Source organism: Aquarana catesbeiana, linkage group LG05 (genome assembly GCF_042186555.1).
Source record: "Aquarana catesbeiana isolate 2022-GZ linkage group LG05, ASM4218655v1, whole genome shotgun sequence".
In the NCBI taxonomy this organism is placed as follows: domain Eukaryota; kingdom Metazoa; phylum Chordata; class Amphibia; order Anura; family Ranidae; genus Aquarana; species Aquarana catesbeiana.
Window position 1 is genome coordinate 410,014,418 of NC_133328.1, and position 22,009 is coordinate 410,036,426.

General features: G+C 41.0%; 1 protein-coding gene across 2 annotated transcripts in view; it reads right to left on the reverse strand.

Moving 5' to 3' along the window:
- The window catches only part of GPLD1 (glycosylphosphatidylinositol specific phospholipase D1), a 96,253-nt gene that overhangs the window by 57,910 nt on the left and 16,334 nt on the right, over positions 1–22,009 (reverse strand). For both annotated transcript variants that reach the window (XM_073631153.1, XM_073631152.1), the window contains exons 6-12: positions 20,201–20,249; positions 17,874–17,928; positions 15,180–15,287; positions 15,068–15,095; positions 14,839–14,978; positions 4,951–5,016; positions 2,322–2,451 (exon numbers count right to left, since the gene is read on the reverse strand). In XM_073631153.1, coding sequence (XP_073487254.1) covers positions 2,322–2,451; positions 4,951–5,016; positions 14,839–14,978; positions 15,068–15,095; positions 15,180–15,287; positions 17,874–17,928; positions 20,201–20,249 — 576 coding nt within the window. The remainder of the gene's footprint in view (positions 1–2,321; positions 2,452–4,950; positions 5,017–14,838; positions 14,979–15,067; positions 15,096–15,179; positions 15,288–17,873; positions 17,929–20,200; positions 20,250–22,009) is intronic.

Sequence of the window (22,009 nt, forward strand, 5' to 3'; positions counted from 1 at the left end):
CATCGGCGCATGCGCACTAAAGAAAGGGCACAATCATGCTGTTTCTATAGGGTCGGTGCCGTGACTGTCGGCTCCCATGCGCATGCGCGGGAGTGACGTCACACGACTCTGGCCAGTCCCGGAGCCGGAGTCCATGGCCCCGGATGGAAGAGGGGTGAAGATGGACGCGGCCACCAGGGGGGACATCGCAGGCTTCATTTGCAGGTAAGTGCAACATAATGGGCAATGCATACTAGCCCATTATGCTTTTACTTTGCAGGGGAATAAAGAGGAAGTAAAACCCATTAGGGTTTACTTCCTCTTTAAGGAAAAAATAATGGGAGGAGAAAAAAATAGAAGGAACAAAGCAAAAAGCAGTGGCACCAGTAGATGCACTCCAGGGGTGTGGCGCTGTGTACTCACGTTGAGCTGATTGCCCTGACATCCGGGGTTCAGGGGTTCCCCCCTTTACTCCGGCTCCACGTCTCTCTCTGCACTCACCGCTCTCTCCCTTGTTCACTGGCAGGCAGGCTCTGGTGTTACCTTAAACTTTGTTCCCACAGCTCTTCACTTTCTCTCCCCCTGACTACTCCTCCTCCGCTGTCACATCAGCTGGCATAAGCCTTGGCGTCTCCAGTCACCACTTCGCTCTGCTCTGCTCTCCTCCACTTTCTCTGTTCCTGTGATACTGACAGAGAGCTCCGGTAAGACCATCCGCTGGGTCACCCTTTCATATGATTCCCCAGCTCGGCTCCCTCACTCCCTGCCAGTCAGTGCCACCTTGCATAGGTAAAGGAGATAGCAGGGGGGTTGCCACTTTATTTTCCGGTCGCTCAGCACACACGATTTCCCGCTGGTATAATGTAGCCGCTTCGCCGTGAGCCAGCCTGAGGGGTCAGCAGGAGTCAGTGAGGGTCGGGACTATCAGGAGTAGGGACACCACAGCCTCTCACACCACGGGTCTCCCACAGATCTTCTCGGATCACCCTCTCACGCTCCCTCTCGGAGCCATGTTCAGGCCTTGCCCCCAAGAAGAGAATGTCACGTCCTCATCCCTGGTCTCACCATTCTGAAGTAGACACCACTACTTTGATAATCTCCACTAGCTTCCTGGGTCCCATAATCAGGTGGCCTGATACATTGTGAACACAGGAGGTCAGCTATTCAGCACAGGCACTATTCAGAGAATGCTTTTTATATTCTGAAATAATGCAAAGTGTTCTCTGATTGGATGAGGTGGAGAGGCACGGCAGTGACATCTCTTTTTCACAACTTCTTGGATTCCCTGCATGCTTTGCAGCTTCTTCTCTGCTGCTTATGTTCAATTTCTAAGGACTACATATTCCATGGTACCTTGCTGCCTGCAAGCTGTGATTCTACTGCCTCCTCAAACTCCTCTTCTCAGCACCTCTTTAGTTCAGAAGGCAGGCTCTGTAAATTATCTGACACAGCAGTGCCAACTAACAGGGCATAGTGAATATGTGTCACAGAATTCATGGAAGTAAATGTGGGGGCAGCTTTACAAAGTAAATTTACAAACTTTAAAATCATTCAGACTAATAGGAGTAGGCTCAAAACAACTGAAATACTATGTAGAAATGAATATTTGATTTTAAATTTTGACCATAGACACGCTTTAATTCTATATTATATAAAATAACTCTTATCAACTTGCATCACAACAATCCTATGAAACTTTTTAACAAAATTGGGTATCCAGCTGCTTTACCAGTATACACACATAATAAGGAAACTTAGGAACTCTGTGTGACCATTGCTCTACCTCTCTATGCAGATCTGAATCAAGAAAAATAAACAAGCTCTTTGTGGTGACAGAATAATCACCAACATATCTCAATTCTAAATAGCTTCCAGTGAGGCCTGTCATGCACATTAATTATTCTGGGTGGCTGGCTTAGCAGGTCGACTAACTTGCTCCTGTCCAGCATCATAAACTGAGGTAGAATTGTTAAAGTTTAGAGCTCTAATGTTGAGATCCAAATAGTTTTGCGATTAGATATGGAACACTCTGGTCAGCGCCATTGGCTGAGAGCGCTGATTGCAAGCCGATTGGCAGACCTTTTTTCTGCCATGCCCCTTCGACAGAAGCCAGTCATATGGCGGCTTCTGTCATACGGCTGTAATACACACGGCCCATATGTCGGCTGGTTTCTTTTGAACCGGCTGGTGCCGCCCGATGTTTGGCCCCTGTGTACAAGGCTTTATTGTTACAGGTCACCTAGAAAGATAGGACAAAATACATGGGGAAGTAAATGGTGTAAAGAAACTTTAAGCAAAATCACAAATGAGTTAGAAGGTAGAAATGGAAATGGCACTTTTACCTCTGCCCACTGACTCATGTGAAAGTAAACTCCAGACTCTGTTGTAACAATATCTGCTCCAGATGATACCACACCTGTTGTGTTATAGTCTTTGTAGTATTCAGTCTTCTGCAATAGCTTTCTTCTGGGACTGCAATGTAGTAGTCATTTTGAAATTAATACAATTACCCTTCAGGTTTTAGTTAAACAGCAACTGTACTGTAGTATTGTTCTTATGCAGGTACAGGATAAGTGAGGTAGCTATAGCACTTGGTCATGCTGTTTCTCTGAACATTGCTGTTATTGACACCAAACCCTTCTAAAACCTAACCTCCTACTGTGCTGTGCAGTTTAACTGAAAATTATAATACTTTGTATAGAGTAATGGGTTAGAGTGATCAAGACTCAGATATGTTAATTTGGCACCATCGTCCCTTTAAAAAAGAGCAGGTAAAAAAGAAAGAGAAGGGAAACCCATGTTGGGAGTATGGGACTTTATGGGTGCTTGTTTCAATAAAATTAATATATCACAACAAAGTATGAAAAAAAAAAAAAAAAATTTATTACAAAAACATGGAAAAACAGACAGAGACAATAATCACATAGAAAAAAAAAACAGGGGTCGTTTTCTCTATGCACTATATCCACATGTTAAATTTTCCACACGTGAATTCTACATGTTTTGCCTCACAGCTTCCTCAGGAACATGTGTGGACATTATTCTATAGGTGCATCCAAGAGGGGTGACAGAAATTCTCAACCAGTAAGCTCTCTTCTCATGAGGGCCTTGATGCCCAATTATTTGCTCTGATATCACCCATCACAGACTGGTTTCTGAATCTCCTAAACATTGGAGCCAGAGCCTACTGGTTATGAATTTCTGCCACCCCTTCTTGGATGCACCTTTAGAATAATGTCCACACATGTTCCGGAGGAAGCCGCGAGGTGAAACATGTAGAATTCATGTGTGGAAAATTGAACATATGTGGATATGGTGCATAGAGAAAACGACCCCTGTTTTTTTCTATGTGATTATTGTCTCTGTCTGTTTTTCCATGTTTTTGTAATAAAATTAATTTTTTCATACTTTGTTGTGATATATTAATTTTATTGAAACAAGCACCCATAAAGTCCCTTACTCCCAACATGGGTTTCCCTTCCCTTTCTTTTTGCAGTCAATTTTATTTTATTTGTCATATATTTTAAGGCTCCACTCTTAATTATACTCTAGCCCCGTTCATTCTCAACTACTCCTCCTTGCCTATGCAATCATCCCGCAAATCACTTGCTATGCACATAGTTAAAATAGTAAATTATGTATCCCATTCACTGACGATCCAAACAATCCCCTACCACAAAACAATTGTTTACTAGAATTAACAAAATAGCAGAAATAGAGGAGCTGATCCATATCTCACAAGACAAACTTACCAAATTCATAACCACTTGGTCCTGTTGGACCTATTTTAAACCAACAGCAGCATATCAGAATTCTTTTTCAGACTAATTTGACTAATTATTTCAGTGACTTCAATTGAAGTGTGAACCTGGATCCTTATATACCCCAATACAAGCATTTTTAAATTGGACACTTGTGAGGAGGTGCAGTGTGATGCAGCGGCAGAAAACACACAGTGTCCCGATGCAATATCAAGAATATATTATAACAGTCAGCAAAACAAACAGGCCTGGTGGGAAACCAACCCAACCAGGAGCATTTACAAGTTGTAACAGCAAAGCGTCAGTAGAGTGGTGTTCCACAAGTGCTGACAGAGTCTGTCTCGAAGAGTGGAATGTGGCCTGACTGGTCTGTACCCCATTTCCTTCCCCCTTTTTTTCTGTTATTCCTGCTTCTACCCTTACACCTTATACACATTTATTCTAAACTCCTTTCACATCTAGTTCTAGAATGATAGGCCTTTTTTTATATTTAGATAAAAGATCATTTGCCTATCTATTAAGATTTGTAACCTAGACACTTCTTTTTTATTAGACCCATGGGTCCTAGCTACATGCAACATGGGATTATGTGCTCCACTTATAGTATCTATCTTCTTAGAGGATGCCTTGTGACCTCCCTTAATAACTATCTGCTCTGTAACTTGTCTACTTTTTCTTGTAATGTCGAATACCAGACTTTTTCTCTTTATACTTATACCTGAAAAGTTAGGATAAAATGTTCATGGAAAAAATGTAATATAAGACAAAGAATTTCCACAGCACTATCTGCTAGCTAAAAAGAGAGCACAAGTAGTTCCATCCTGTTAAAATAATGCTGGCAATTTGCAATTTGGCACCCAGTGAACCCCTCTAAAACCATGTTGCTATTGTGAAATTATTAGCAATGAAATATTGGTGGCTTTATCGTCATTTTACCTACATATTTTAACATCATTCTTGAGCCCTGTATGCCTCTGGTTGTGCTTAGTACAGCCCAAAACGGAAGCCAGAGCGACTTTCCTACCCATACTCTTTAGGATTCGTTGAACTTTATGAGAGGGGTTTCTAAAGTGCAAAACAGCAAAGGAATCGGCAAAATAGCAATGTTGGCAACAAAAGTTTATTAAGATATGTATATGTATGTAAATAGTTTTGAAAGTGTTACATTTAACAAAAGTTCAGATTCAGAATTTTTTGTGGTTTTACTCACACTTTGGGGTCTCTTTTCTCACTGTTGCACTGTATAAAGATAGGATTTTCAGGCAAGTAGCATTCACTAAATAAAATGAAAAACAAACATGTAGTCCAGTGTTTTTCAACATTTTTTCAGTCAAAGCACCCTTTAAATTTCCACACAATCTCAAGGCACCCCATTCTAAAATGTAGAGAACTAAACAAATAGATTTACATAATGGAGCAGCATCCACACATGTAGGACATCCAACATTAGAGGTGATTTATTTTTACAAACCAAATATACCTTTGCACACTGGTACTGACTAGTATTCTAGCGTTCCTCTTCTCCCTCATTCAGCTAAAGTGACCCCAGTGCTGATGGAGATTGGCAAACAAACCTGACGTCCTCCTTATTAACCAAACTACATCATCAGTTGTTAGGATGCCAGCGGCTGGACCTCAAAAATTGCCCAAAATTGTAATCACGCACAATAAAATCCTGTGGTTTGTGTAACAAAAAGACAAGCTTGATTTTTTTGTTGGTTTGTTTACAATTTTTGGGCAATTTGAGGCAATTTTTAGGCATTTTGCCAAAGCACCCCTGAAGAAGCCAGAAGGCACCCTGGTTGAAAAAGGCCGATGTAGTCATTGCAGTTTTATCTTTAAATTGTTTAAAGGGGTTGTAAACCCTTGTGTTTTTTCACCTTAATGCATCCTATCCTAGGAGCTACCAACGCCGCCGGGGGACCCCAGAAGAGGATGATCAGGGCCATTCTGTGCAAAACGAGCTGCACAGTGGAGGTAAGTATGACATGTTTGTTATTTAAAAAAAAAAAAAAAAAACTCGAAGCTTTACAATCACTTTAAGCCCCGACCTTTAAATATATTTAATCAATGTTAATGCAAATGTGACAGCTGTCATTTCTGACATGGCTTTCTAAAGTTGCATTATCTGGGCTGTGATCCTGTTCATGAATTCAATATCTAGTGAATGACTCCCTAGCACAAGCATGCAGGTTGATATATTTGTGGGGGGGGGGGGGGGGGGCAGGAGGCGGAGCCTAGCGGAGCAGACATGCATTGTTAGAGCTCCACACTGCTGAGGAGAAAAGAGAAGGACAAAGTGGAGCCTGCAGCCTCAAAAGGTATCCATTTGAACCTTTTTGCCCCAGGGAACAAACTGTGAAAGTTTGGGCAGGAAATATGGTACTGGGAGGAAACCGTGGCAGAAATAAAAATCACCTCACAAAGAGCTCACAGGCACTCACTGCAGCTGAAGCAGCTCCAGTCACCTCACAAGATACAGCATCAGGGCGCTCTCACAGACAGAAAATGTCACAGCAAGACTCTCCATTTGAGTCAGATACAGAACAAATCCTCTCACAAACTTCTCCACAAGCCTCCTCAGTATCCCCAGTAATATTATTACAATTTGAAAAGATGCTTCATAAGGCTTTAAAACAAACCTCAGACCAAATAACAAAAAGCCTAACCAAAGAAATAAGAGAGCTGGGAAACCGCACCGCAGCCTTAGAAATAAAAATGGATGAAATTGAAATTACAACCCAAGAAAATATAACAGAATTGGAACAATTAAAAAAAGAGAATTTAATGCTTCAAACTAAGCTCGAAGATTATGAAAATAGAGCCAGACGTTCAAACTTGCGCATAAGGGGAATACCTGAAACTGTGACAGACCTGCAATCTACTATTACTGCTCTATTACAAGAACTAAAGCCAGATATCCCTATTGAACGTTTAGAACTGGACAGAGTACACAGAGCCCTCACAGCCAAAAAGAAAGATGGACCCCCACGTGATATAATCACAAAATTTCATTATTACAGAACGAAAGAACAAATACTAATTGCTGCAAGAGAAAAAAAGGAACTTAATTTTCAAGGACACAATTATCAAATTTTTGCTGACCTATCCCAACTTACTATTACTAAAAGACGATCCATGAAACCCCAACTAATGGAACTGCAACGCCACAGCATTATGTATCAATGGGGCTTCCCCTTTTCAGTCAGATTTAACTACCAAGGTACAATTTACAGAAGCAGATCAGCAGATGAACTACAACAAACCCTTTTAAAATTAAATCTGACAGAACCCACAAGCAGCAACACTCCCATACGCAGAAGAATGGCATCATCTTCACCTTCAGGCAGCACCCAGAAAATTTCAGAACAAAATGGGAATCATCATTCTCACAAAAGAGGCCGTTATGCCACATCATCCATGGACCAAGAAGATTCAATGGACTGACATCCTAATTCCTGATATCTCTTAATTTATTATACTAAGAGATGGTTCTCTATAAAAAACCTATATTTATAACTGAATGTAACTGCATTCTGATAGTCACACACTGTGTGCGATCATGTTACATTCCAGTTATATTTCCTATTACTTCTGATTCATATAGCCTTAGAATATATAAGTGAAATAAGGAAATTCTTGTTCAGTTATATATTATCAGGTAATAACAATAGATTTATTACTTTTTAGGACAAATATGTTCAATAATCCAGAAGTAATAGAAGCTTTTTCTTTCTTTTCTTAAAACAAATATATTATTACCTAACTAGTTCCTAGAATTATGTTTTTGTTTATTCTAATCTGAAGCAATACAACCTCAATTTTATGAGTTAACATATCTAAACAGTTACATATGAATAAAATATGTAATTGTTTACTCTAAAAGGGTTAAAATCCCAAAATAATTCAAACTATCTTCATCAATACCAAAGTTATTAACAGTACCTTTCTAACTGAATTATTTAGCCTAGGGCAAGACTAACCATATACAACCACCCTGGAATAAATAATTTCAACAAAAACTATATTCTGCACTCCAATTAATGAAACATCATTTTGATGTCTTTTGACATAGCACTTCTCTCCTGTAAGCGGAAGATCCGTGTACCCCCATTAGCCCTCCTCATTCTCCCAACCATATTATGTGGGAGTGTGACGAAGGCACTTATTCCCCTGAGAGAGATATTTATTCTCTTTCACGGGTAAATTGTGATTACTTGCAAAAAATAATTTATACAATGTATCATCTAATCTCATATGTTTTTTGTTTACTCTTTACTCCAGAATTCACTGGTTTCTTTTCTATCTATTCATCTCTTCAGTCCACACAGGTTGATCTGCGCAGTCAGCTCTGCATAACAAAAAGTAAGTCAAAACTATTTGATCTATTGCCATGGCACCACTGAATATACTTTCCCTGAATATTCAGGGACTAAATGTCCCTCAAAAAAGGACCAAAGCCTTCCGTACTTTCCATAACAAGAAGGCTCACATAGTATGCCTCCAAGAAACACACTTCACCAAAGATTCTACTCCAAAATATATTTCTCCTTTTTATCAACAAATTTACACGGCTTCTGCCTGTACCAAGCAAAGGGGAACTCTAATTGCATTTCACCGATCCACACCATTCACCTTATCATCAGAAATTAAAGACCCAGAAGGTAGATACCTGATACTCATGGGTTATATAATGGATACAGCAATCACGGTGATTTCCTACTACGCTCCTAACAAACAACCTACACCATTCCTCTCACATATATTACAAGTGATTAATACACACAAAATAGGAACAGTGATAATGTGCGGGGATTCGAACCAGGTCCTCCTCCCATTTCTAGATAAATCACCTTTTACACCATCCAAAATAACCTCTAGATTACCTTTTTCTCAACTTCTTTCCAAATACAATCTGGTAGATTCATGGAGAGAAAGTAACCCAATGAAAAAGAAATTCACTTATTTCTCACACCCTCATCAAACCTTCACCAGAATAGATCATATTTTTCTAACAATAGGAATGATACCAGAAATTATTGCATCAGATATAATTCCGATTCCGTGGTCTGACCATAATGCAGTATACACTACTATAGCCTCAGCCATACCAAAAGCACATGACCCAACGTGGTACTTACCGGACATAATGCTCAAACACCCACTACATCAGATGGCCATTGAACAAGCTTTAAAGGAATACATATCAATTAATAATACAACAGACATCTCCCCAATAACACTGTGGGAAGCTCATAAGCCTGTCTTGCGTGGTACAATACAAAGACAAATGGCACTATTTAAACGGGAACGCAAAAATCTAGCAAAAAAACTAGAACTCAATTTTAATGCAGCCTACATATCATTTCAAGATAATCCATCTCAGAGTACAAAATCTCATCTGGAAAAATCTAGATTGGAATACGATCTATTTCTCACTGAGTCAGTTGATAAATCCCTCAAACGCTCCAAACACAATTTCTACATGAATACAAACAAACCAGGTACATATTTGGCTCGGGCATTAAATTCAACTAACAAATCTTTCAAACCAATACGTTTGAAATTATCAAAAAATGTTTACACTTGTAATCCAGTTAAAATAGTCCATAAATTTCACTCACATCTCGCAACTTTATACAAGACAAACAATGAATTTAATCCTACAGAGGCTGAATCCTTCTTCTCAAAAATAACCTTACCTGAGTTATCTCAGAATCAAAAAAGCAGTTTGGATGAGCCTATAACTATAGATGAAGTTGCTAACGCCATAAAAGACCTAAAACTTAACAAAAGACCAGGCCCAGACGGCTACTCGGCTTTATACTATAAAACATTCTCAGAAATACTCTCTCCCATTCTCACTGAAACTTTTAACAAACTTCTAGATGGACATTCTTTTCGGCAAGAAACACTAATGGCAATTGTTTGTATGATCCCCAAACCCTTTTCTGATGATACTTCCTGTGTGAATTATCGGCCTATCTCTCTGTTAAACCTCGATATTAAATTATTAGCAAAAATAATAGCAAAACGCCTCAATAGCATTATAGGAAAATTAATACACAGAGATCAAGTAGGCTTCATGCCAAATAGACAGGCAGGCGATAATATACGCAGGGCAGTGTTATTGGCACATATTGCTAAAAAACGGAAAATCCCTTTATGTTTTCTATCTCTCGATATTAAGAGGGCATTTGACACAGTATCCTGGCAATATATGCAATATTCATTACAAAAATGGAGTTTTGGACCCCACTTTTTAACATGGATCAAAGCATTATATAATAAACCCAAAGCCTATATAAAATATGCTGGATACAAATCTGAAGCCTTTAATATCGAAAGAGGTACCCGACAGGGTTGCCCATTATCTCCCTTATTATTTGCCCTTATACTCGAACCCATGGCCCAATACATCAGAACAAACCAAACTATAACTGGCATTGAAGTAGGAGGTATTACACACAAATTATGTATATTTGCAGACGATATATTACTTTTTCTATCATCACCACAGGTCTCTGGTCCTAACTTAATACCAGCTCTTGATGGATTTGCAGCCCTATCCGGCCTTATGATTAATCCTAAGAAATGCCTAGTGCTTAATATTTCACTCACAAACATGGAATTGATCCCGGCTAGGGCTGCACTCCCATTCACATGGGCAGAAAAATCAATCCCATATCTTGGAATTCATTTAACAGCATCTCATTCTGACTTATTCTCAACCAATTATCCTCCTGTATTAAGACAGATCACAAATCTAATAAAACAATGGTCGCAACTTCCTTTATCCTGGATAGGGAAGATTAATGCAATCAAAATGACTATTCTACCCAAATTGCTTTATCTATTCAGAGTCCTCCCTATTCCAATTCCTTCCTATTTTTTGAGAATAGTACAAAAAAGAGCAACTTCGTTTATATGGGGCTCTTCTAAACCACGTATACCTATACACACACTACATCTTCCCAAAAATAAAGGAGGCCTGGGATACCCTAATTTTACTAACTACTACAGAGCAGCACATTTGGCCAGTCTGTCCAAATACCATGCAAAACAGGAAATCCCATTATGGGTATTTATAGAGGCTTCAGAAAATGACCCTCTATTAATATCAAATTTATTATGGCTTGATCCTAAAGACCGCTTTAAAATTCATAATCCCATAACTAAACACTTCCTATCTCTCTGGGATAAACTAAAAACCAAATATCAGTTACAATCTCCACACAATCCTCTCCTTTCTTTTATCAGAAATCCGGCCTTTTATCCGGCATGGATCTACCCAAATTCTTTTAAAGCTTGGACAACATCAGGCATTCAGATACTAAATGACTTCATAGCATCTAAATCATTCCTTTCATTCCCATCGCTTAGAGAAAAATATGATCTACCAAACTCTGAGATATTTAGATATCTCCAAATCAAAAATTTCTATACACCATTCCTAAAGGGGGATACACCATTATCCCAATTATCCATTTTTGAATCAATCTGTACAAAAGATCCATTTGCTAAAGGTACAATTTCATCACTTTATAATCAAATATATGGAGTAGCAAATCTTAATAGACCCTCTTACGTTCAGCGGTGGGAGGAGGACCTGGGACGAACTTTAGAAGACACGGACTGGTCTAACATATGGCTCACATCTAAGTCATCTTCACCCAACATCTTAGCACTGGAGACAAATTATAAAGTCCTAACTCGCTGGTACCTTGTACCCGCTAGAGTGGCAAAATATTCACCTAATACCTCAGCTCTTTGTTTTCGAGGATGCCCAGAAATAGGCACATATTTACACATATGGTGGACGTGCCCAGTAATCCAAACCTTCTGGAAGGAAGTCTTCGTGATTGCATCTAAAATATTTAAAAAAATAATACAACCAGATCCATATTTAACTTTACTTAATCTAAAACCAGAATGGTTAACACTCTCTCAATTCAAACTTATGATCCAACTAATAACGGCTGCAAAACAAACAGTGGCCAAGGCATGGAAATCTCCTACATTGGTACTAGCAGAAACAATTCACAGAATGAATAATACAATGTCCCATGCTAAGATGGTAGCCATCGATCAAAATCAAATTCCAAAATTTGAAAAACTTTGGCATCCTTGGATAAAACAACAGTTCCTGTCAAACGTCAATGACTCTGTCCTGTTGCCATGGTAACAGATTAAATGACTTACAGAGACACCCATTCTAAGGCTTCAAAGAGAACTAAAAAGAATAATAAACTGACGAGCGGGACAACCTTGTGGACCATACCTCTACCTTTCAACCCTTTTTCTTCTTTCTCTTTCCTTTTCTCCACCTTACGATTAAAGCTCATTATCAGAATTTATTTGACCTATATACACTCTACTTGTAAACAATATGTATAGTAGGTATAAATCATTTAAATACCTACAAAAGTAACTAAGGAAATGATATATATCTTTAATTTAGGTTTACGTGAACCCAATGTTTAATATTTGAAATTTCATGATATTTACCTATATAAACCCTACTGTAAAACAATGAGCTTACTTTATAGATCCTTGTAAACTTACTTTATGTATCTTTATAACATTGTATACTCAATAAACTTCTTTTGACAAGGATATATTTGTGGGGTTTTTTTCTACTGTCTGCGTGCTTGTTCTAGGTCAGGGGTCTCAAAAGTTTTCAGTACAAGGGCCACATTATATATTTTACAAATATTCACAGGCAAAACAAATCAGTTTTTATGAATAAATGAATCAAGTTTAAATTAATGAATACATTTTGCTTGGAGCTTTTTGTAATTAGCATGAAATGATTTAGAACAGAGAAAAAACTTCAGTAATAACGCAAAGAAATTTCAAACCAATTTTAGCCCATCAGAGTCCCTATCAGAGCTCCCATGTATCAGAGTATCTATCAAAGTCTTTACCTCAGAGCCCCCTACACCAGAGTCCCCACTTACATTAGGGTCCCCATGAAAGCAACCTCCCTTACATCAGGGTCCCCATCAAAGTTCCCACACACATCAGGGTCCCCATTAGCAGTGGCGTCTCCAGCTTTCATATTTAGGGGGGGGCACATGGGGGGACAGGGACAAAAGTAGGGGGGCAACTATGAAATGCAATTATATATCCTGGGGCCCTTTACTACGATCCCACAACGGCCCTTTCACATGTTCTGCAGTGAGCTCCCTTCCTACTGTATTGGGCCCCCCCTAGTGTGGCAGAAAACAAGAGATATATGTCACCAGCATACCAAGAAAATATAAGGGTCCAAAGCAGTGGGAGAACTATCAGGGTTGCAAAGGTTGTCTTGCCACCGGGCCCTGGTGTTCTGCCACTGTGGGGTTCCCCAGCCTCCTCTTGCTGTCCTGCCCCTGCTATTGACAGCGCTGGTCTGGCATCTCTTGGAATTTACAGGCTGGTTCTCCTGTCCTAAGGGTGGGAGAAATCAGTCTGTTTTTTCAGCAATGGAGAGTCCTGGTGGAGTCCTTCCTGCAACTCGCTCTTCTCCCTGCCAATGGGGATGCAGGGGAAGGAGCAGATTGGGCGGCCGTGCAGTGTCATTATAATGCAGTGCATTATGCAGTGCCAGCGGGGGAGGGGGGAGGAATCACCCGCAGGAGCTGACTTGGGACACTCTACCTCTTAGACATTGCCTTTTTGTAAAAAAAAAAAAAAAAAAATTTTTAAATTGGGGGGCACATGGTGGGGCACAGCATAATGTTGGGGGGGTCAGGGCCCCCTCTGGCCCCACCCTAGGGACGCCATTGCCCATTAGGCCCCTCTCACATGGGGCCGTTTCTGTTCTGATCAGCAGGGGATCAGCTCACAGATCCTCTGCACTTTGGAGAAGAGCAGGCGGATGACGTGTGTATGTCTGGTCAGTTTATGCAGAGAGGACACGGTCAGAGCCTGCTCTGCTGTATGGGCGGCAGGGAGTAAACAAACTCCGCTGTCCCTTTACACCCGAGCACCTCCAATCCGCACTGCCTAAATGGAAGAGGACGGAGTTTCCTTCTGTTTTTTTTAGCGGACCTGATCTGACTCAGGGCTAGGCGGGTGTAAACAGACAGAAGTCCATTGACGCCCGACTGTCCATAGGGATGAATGGACCTTCCAATTAGGTTCACCTGAAAAACTATCAGGCAGACCTGATTGGAACGACCATCTGAAAGGGGCCTTAGAGTCTCCACACCAGAGAGCTAAAAATATTTTTTTGTAGCAGGCCGGATTCTAGGTTAATGACTTACTAGGTGATGATGACAGGATCAGAGTGAAAGCCCCAGGAGACTACACTGGTTCTCTTTAACAACAAAATGCATTAGGGCTTATTTACTACGTTGCAATGTTTACTTAGTAAATAGGGTTAAGCTGTGCTCACATAATCATTTCCAAGCACATATCCTATTGCTTTACACAAGATTAGATATTCCAAGTGAAGGTAGTGTCACTATATTTAGGACCAGTGGCCACAGACTTTTGTTCGCATTACAATTGCTTCTAGCCTTTTACAAATCAATAGAAGTGCAAGCAAGGTGATGCAACTTAGATGGAGGTCAAGTGCAAGTTAGAAGTAGATCAACTTGAGACGAAATGCACCTGTTATAAAAGTCTAAAGGATCTTAAAAGTATCTCAAATAGGTGTCATATGCCAGCTATAGCTCAAAGCAAGTTGCCTTAGTCCACTGATGCTAATGTCTGTCGACACAAGCCCATACTAAGTTGGGTAAATATGATTGACTCAACAATGTGAACATTCTCTACTGCAGTGTTTCTCAGCCAGGGTGATTTGCTTTGGATCAGCATTATGAGCTGCCATGGAGTGGGTGGGATGGCCGTCAGGACCATAACAACCAGTGATGCTCTAGGGTTGGGGTGCATACCATGGTAATGCATAACTCTGATTCATGGCAAGTGGCATGCAGGGCTGCCCACAGCATTCAGAAGACGGAAGTCTGGCTACTCCAGATCTCCTCCACCTCCTTTCCTCTGCTGCACTGCCAAAGCCAAAAGGTTGGCCTCAGATCTGATGTGAAGAGGAGACTATGTGATTGGGGGGCCTGTGATTAATACAGCATGACAGCCCAGTATGACTTACCTAGTACCATTATCTAACATGAGACTTGTAAACTGAAATATGTTAGTGGACCAAAACGCCATGTCATCAACACCACCCAGAAAGTATTCATGGAATCGTTCCACCAAGAAGGGGGATTTTGTAGCGTATGTAGTGTAGAGCTATAAAGCAATGAAATTAAACATACTGTAACATTCTCTTTTGCATAAGTACATATCATCTATATATTATTCTTATAAAATAGAATTACCTTAGAAACCGCAAAATATTCACCATAGCTGAAAAGAACATGAAATGCCACTTAATCGTTTTTAAAACTACTGATTTCTGTTTGTGCGACTGTAGTGCTATGTTTTACTCACACTTGCAGGAAGAGGATGTACATACAGTCAACAATTGTTCTCTCATCAATGACTGTCTTATTGTAGAATTCCTCATATATGTTAAAAAGGTCCTTTACCGGAATATACCTAGAAACAAGAGCTTGTTCAATAAGGCAAAAAGGAATTTGTGTATCCCAGTTACCAATAGCAACCACATCGCAAATTATCACCGCTTTGTACTGCTGTGCTGAAAAAGCCATGCACAGCAAAACAATAGGGCTACTTTAACTGTGACTCAACCAACAGCTTATACTTAAAGTAGAACTATAGGCAAAACTTTTTTTATATTTTGGATAGAGTAAGGAAGGGTTATAACCCCTGTCAGATTTTTTTTTGGCATCTGTGTCCCATTGCGAATATTTCCCTTCACGTCCCATAGCCTAACAGGAAGTGAGAGGAAATCCCTGCAAATTAAGGGAATTCCTTGGGGACCCCCAAGTCACCAGAACTAGTGTTCCCATTGGAAGATTTCCCCTCTATTACTTTTCTGGAGACAACCCATAATTTGGGATTTTCTTTTACTTTCACCTTCAATGATAATGGTAAACAGGACAAATAGAGAAGGTGAATCTCCTTAACTGGTGGGGGCACAGACAGCAATAAAAACTGACAAGTGTTCCAATCCCTCTCCACTCTATCCAAAACTGGAAAAAAAGTTTTGCCTTTAGTTATACTTTAACTTGGCCATAGGCACATCGAAAATTGGCTGGTTTGGCAGGGACCAGCCTAAATTTGATCAGTTTGTCTGTCCCCGTTCAGCCAATCGTTAAATCTGTCAAATGGACAAGCTGGAAAACTTTTGTCGATCAGCAGCAGCGTCCCGGACGGGGGTAATCCTCCACTCATCTTCTTTGTGTGGACGGGGGAATTTGTGCTTTTTGTCTTCATCCATCCCACTGGCTGAAGGAAAAAACTAAGGCCTGCTGCCTGGCTCATCTTTTATTCCCCTGCTCAGCCACTAGGATCAAAGAAAAATACCCAGTACATCGGGGCATGAGCACATCCAGCAGGGGAGCGAGTCCTTGTGGAAGCTTACACAGGGCTAACACTCATCAATCCTAAAGGCCAAAGCAGTGCAACGCAGAGAGCATAGAGAAGGTAAAACAAAGCTCCTCGTGGGGTCGCCATTAATTAGAACCTGTTTCTATGCATTAAACATACAATATATTGGCAATGGTTATTTTGTAAATCACTGCACAAACTGTCAGGCTGAGCACTGGTTATAGTTTGGAGGAGGCGTTTTCATTCTCCTCTGACTGTCCTATGAGGCTGCATGACCCCTGACTTTCTGTCTTGACAGTGCTGATTGGCCCTGTGCTGATCACATAAACAACCCCCCTCCCCCCCCCAAAAAAAAACTCTCTAGCAATACACACCAAACTGAGCATTTGCAGAGTGCCTCCTGGGGCTCTGTTCTATCAACATAAGGAATGGGGACAGTAAAAGAAGGGGAAGATCAGAGAAGACAGGATCAAAACAGCTTTTTTACACAATGGTGGAGGATTAACCCCTTAGGTTCCACAGTGAGTATAACACACATGCTTTACTGCATATACAGACTGATTTTACTATTGTGGGTTTAGTAACATTTTAAAGTGGTTGAAAGGTCTTACATATACTCAGTGAAGTGACTGTCCTCAGGTGATACACAGAGATGAATCAAATCCTCCTGCACAGGCAATGGTGAGGCTGCATTGATGGCCACTGATCAGGCTGCACTGATGGGCACTGGTCAAACTACACTGATGGGCACTGATGAAGCTACACTGATTAGGCTGTACTGATGTGCACTGGTGAGGCTGCACTGATGGGCACTGGTGAGGCTGCATTGATGTGCACTGGTGAGGCAGCATTGATGTGCACTGGTGAGGCAGCATTGATGGGCACTGGTGAGGCTGCACTGATGAGCACTGGTGAGGCTGCATTGATGGGCACTGATCAGGCTGCACTGATGGGCACTGGTGAGGCTGCACTGATGTGCACTGATCACTGGTGGCCTGGTTTGGGCCTGGTGATTGGCAGCTTTGGCCCAAGCACTGTCACATTTTACATGGACAAAGTGACAATGTCTGTTTAAAGCTCTTTAAAGCTGACCATACAAAGTAGTCTAAAATTGTAGTGCAGTTTTGCCAAATGGTGTTAGTGGGGCACTAATCACAAAAAGTAAAGCCCCGTACACACGAGCCGAATGTCCAACAGAAAAAGTCAGACGGAAGCTTTTCATCGTCTATTTTGATCGTGTGTGTGCCTCATCAGACTTTTCTTTTCGAAAATTCTGACGGACCTAGAAATAGAACATGTTCTAAATATTTCCGACAGAACCAATACCTATCGGGAAAACCACTCGTATGCTGTTCCAACGACCAAAAACGACGCATGCTCTGAAGCAAGTACGAGACGGAAGCTATTGACTACTGGCTATTGAACTTCCTTTTTCTAGTTCCGTCATACGTGCTGTAAGTCACAGCATTCTGGACGGTCGGACTTTGGGTAGACCGTGTGTAGGTAAGACTGCTTGAATGGAATTCCATCGGAGTTCCGTCGGAGAAACCTTCGGAGTTTATTCCGACGGCAAAACCAGTCGTGTGTACAGGGCATTACTTTTTTTATTATATTTTTCTTAATGTATACCAAATCATAATTAACATTGCTAATCTTTATTCTTCACCTCACCATTTTGATTCCAGATAATTAAAATTGAGTTCAAATTGGCTGAGTACATCACCACCTAAGACATAAAAGATGTATGTTTAAACAAGGTAGTAGATGCATTGTGATTATTCAACAAAAAGAGACCCTAGTAACATTTTACCCTAACAAGAATACCTGTTATTAATTGTAAGAGATTTTGTACTGAAATTATATTTACCATTTAATAGGAATAAGTTGACACTAGCCCATTCTCTGAAAAGCATTCTGCTGTGAATTACTTTTTAGAGTGTGGCTAAGCCACTGTCAGGCATTCATAAGGCGATCCTGCCACCTCCTGAATGTGTTTTTTTTTTTTTTCTTCCTTTCTTTTTTTTTTTAAAGGCAATTTACAATATGACTAATTCCCCGCAAGCACAGGCCAAGAGTTTGGTTCGCAGTTGCTGTGCAACTTGAATGGCCTGTCAACTCAACATGCTGCTTTAAATTTGCTGCAAAGTATTGTGACCATGACATGTATTATAGATTTTAGGTGGGTGGATGTGGGTTGAGGGGCCTGGCCGTGTGAAAGAGGCCTTAAAAGATGCATGGGCTGTAAACAAAATTGGGAACATTTTTGGAATTCATGGCGTTTTTAATTTTGAGCTTTGTAAAAATATAAGAGAAATAAGCTTTGTTATCTGCTGAAGTACATGTACAGCCAAATTACACATAACAGTAAGCCCCCATTCACACCTGAGCAAAGCGTTTTCGGGCAGAAAGTTGCGCGATTTTTGCCACAATTTCGACGCGTTTTTGCCGCAGTTTTGTACAGGTCAAAAGGTCACCAATGTAAAATGCAGAAAAACGCCCAAAGAAAAAGTTCCAGAACTTGTTTGAGCTTCAGGCGTTTTGGAGTTCTGGCTTCAGGCGACATGGAGTGGAGATGTGAACAATCTCCATAGAGAATAATTGATTTTTTTCCCCTCCAGCGTTTTGTAGCTTCAGGCTTCATGCTACATAATGCTCAGGTGTGAATGGGGCCTAAGTGTAATGCCCCGTACACACGGTCGGATTTTCCGAAGGAAAATGTGTGATAGGACCTTGTTGTCGGAAATTCCGACCGTGTGTGGGCTCCATCACACATTTTCCATCGCATTTTCCGACACACACAGTTTGAGAGCAGGCTATAAAATTTTCCAACAACAAAATCCGTTGTCGGAATTTCCGATCGTGTGTAAACAAATCCGACAGACAAAGTGCCACGCATGCTCAGAATAAATAAAGAGATGAAAGCCATTGGCTACTGCCCCGTTTAGAGTCCCGACATACGTGTTTTACGTCACCGCGTTCAGAATGATCGGATTTTCTGACAACTTTGTGTGACCGTGTGTATGCAAGACAACTTTGAGCCAACATCCGCCGGAAAAAATCCTAGGATTTTGTTGTCGGAATGTCCGATCAATGTCCGACCGTGTGTACGGGGCATAAGAGTGAGTATGAGGCCTGAGACATTGTGTAGTAATGAGGTGACCCTCCTGTTCACACTCCCTTGGGCTGCATTCACACCTCAGCGTTTCAAAGTTTTTACAGCGAGTTTGCCGCGATTTTGTTCAGGTCACCAATGTAAAAGGCTGAAAAACATCTGTAATTCTGCCCCAAAGAAGCTCATGTTCTTTTTTGAGCTTAGGGCATTTTTCAGGCGTTTTGCTTCAGGTGACAAAATGCTCAGATGTGAACAGGTGGCATTTACATGAATGGGATTTTGCTTGTTGGGCGTTTTCCAAGCATTTTTTCAGGCACTTTACGAGCGTTTTATGAGCTGAAAATGCTCAGGTGTGAATGCAGCCTTACAGAAACATGCATAAGACCATCCAAACTGCGTGCAGACCATTCCCTTATGAGATTTGGACCCAGAATCCCTGCACTTAAAAAAAATCTCTGTGGCACAAAGCTGCTCAGCTTTGATATCTATCTATTTATATATAATATATACAAGAAAAAGAACCGCTGCTCCAGGTGTATAAAGATAAGGCTGATTGGAGTATCTTGCAGAGTGCTAGCCCCGGCCCGCCTCCGTGGGAAACTTGGAAAGAAGAAAGAAATGGCTGCACATCCAGAACTTCCGATTGGTGTTTTCTTTGTGAAGCAAATAAAAGGCAAAGACACCAAACCGTGGTCACGTAGACACGTTTCACACATACATCTGAAACGCGTCTACATGACCACAGTTTGGTGTCTTTGGTGTTTTCTTTGTGAAGCAAATAAAAGGCAATCGGAAGTTATGGATGTGCAGCCATTTCTTTCTTCTTTCCTATATATAATATATACTTGTTAAATAGTATAAAAGGTAATATTATATTTATGATTACCAAAATCACCAACTGGATGGGCTTCTGAATATGAGCCATGGAAGTCAATCTGAAGAAATAAACGATAGAAAATATTTCTGACAGATATAAAACATATATCCAGAGCATATCATCTCAAGAGAAAATATATAGAGCAGGATAAAAATAAAGTTTAGAATATGGACAATAAAACATATAAACATTATATCACCATTATCTTACTATCAGTAATAAAGTATTTTATAAAACTAGAAAAATGAAAAATGTGTTATTTGCCATAAGATTGGAATAGAAGATTGTCAGATGTGTGGCCTTAGATCTAATGATATATAATGAATTTATGAAAGGGAAATGAACAAGAAAAAGACATAATGGTAAGCTTGCATTGTAGGATTGCTTTAGCGTGAAGATATACATGTGCAAATCAGCTGCAACCGTTTAACCTATTTAACAATCTGTACGTTAATGTTCAATGTGTACAGTGCAGTCCTAGTTTTTTAGTTTACTTAAATATCCAAAAAATGCTGCTTTGCACGAACTTATTGCAATATATTGTACACTAAAAAATGTAAGTTTGAACACTATATCTGATAAAAATAAAATACCATCATGGCTCACTAATATAGCCAAAGGACTCATACACCATGCTGTCGCATATACTCTGGTACTTTACACTGGAACCTCTATTTCAATAAGCAGTATAGAAGCCCATATACATGCCCTTCCTCTGGGCACAGAATATACAGTATGTACATGAACACTGTAATTTTTTTCATCACTATGGCTTTTTTTATTTGTATATGATTTTTACAGTCACTTTGGCCCTATTAGCAAACAATGTATGCAGCGTTGCTCCTACATACTGTGTCAACCATTCTAAACCAGGGTTTTGTGGTACCCTAGGGCATAGTTGCCAACATTGTAAAAAAAAATGTGGGACACTTTTGTGGCTGTAGGCGGAGCCGTACAATAATTAGGGGGCGGGGCATTTGTTTGTAGGCGTGGCTTGGGAAAATATACAAGTGCGTCGCGCGGAGCGGTGGAAAATGGGCGTGGTTTACGCGACATAGTGGGCATGGCTTAAATGGGCATGGCTCAAGAGGGTGTGGTTAGAGTCTGAGATGAATGATGGAGGGGGAGAGGGGGAAAGGGGGAGAGGGAAATGACGGGACAGCAGCCCCAGATCCTACACAATAAAAATATGTGTATTCTAGAAAGTTTAACAATCAGCAGATAAAGATACTCCAAACACCTGGTGTTAGCACTTCAATCATCCCGGCACCATGGTTGTTATGGTGTCAGGATGATTGAAGTGCATTATTTCTATTATTATATTGTAATATAAAATGAAATCATTCAACTCACCATAATGCAGAATCAGTGGGATCCCTGAGCGTGTCACTAGCCACATCGCCTGCCACCAGCCGTCCGTCCTTGCGTCAGATGTCCCAGCAGAGTCCGTCCTTACATCAGATGTCCCCAGAGGAGCCCCCCCCTCACACCAGGAGTCCCCGGCGGAGCCCCCCCTCACACCAGGAGTCCCCGGCGGAGCCCCCCTCACACCAGGAGTCCCCAGCGGAGCCCCCCCCTCACACCAGGAGTCCCCGGCGGAGCCCCCCTCACACCAGGAGTCCCCGGCGGAGCCCCCCCTCACATCAGGAGTCCCTGGCGGAGCCCCCCTCACATCAGGAGTCCTCGGCGGAGCCCCCCTCACATCAGGAGTCCCCGGCGGAGCCCCCCCTCACATCAGGAGTCCCCGGCGGAGCTCCCCCTCACATCAGGAGTCCCCAGCAGAGCTCCCCCTCTCATCAGGAGTCCCCGGCGGAGCCC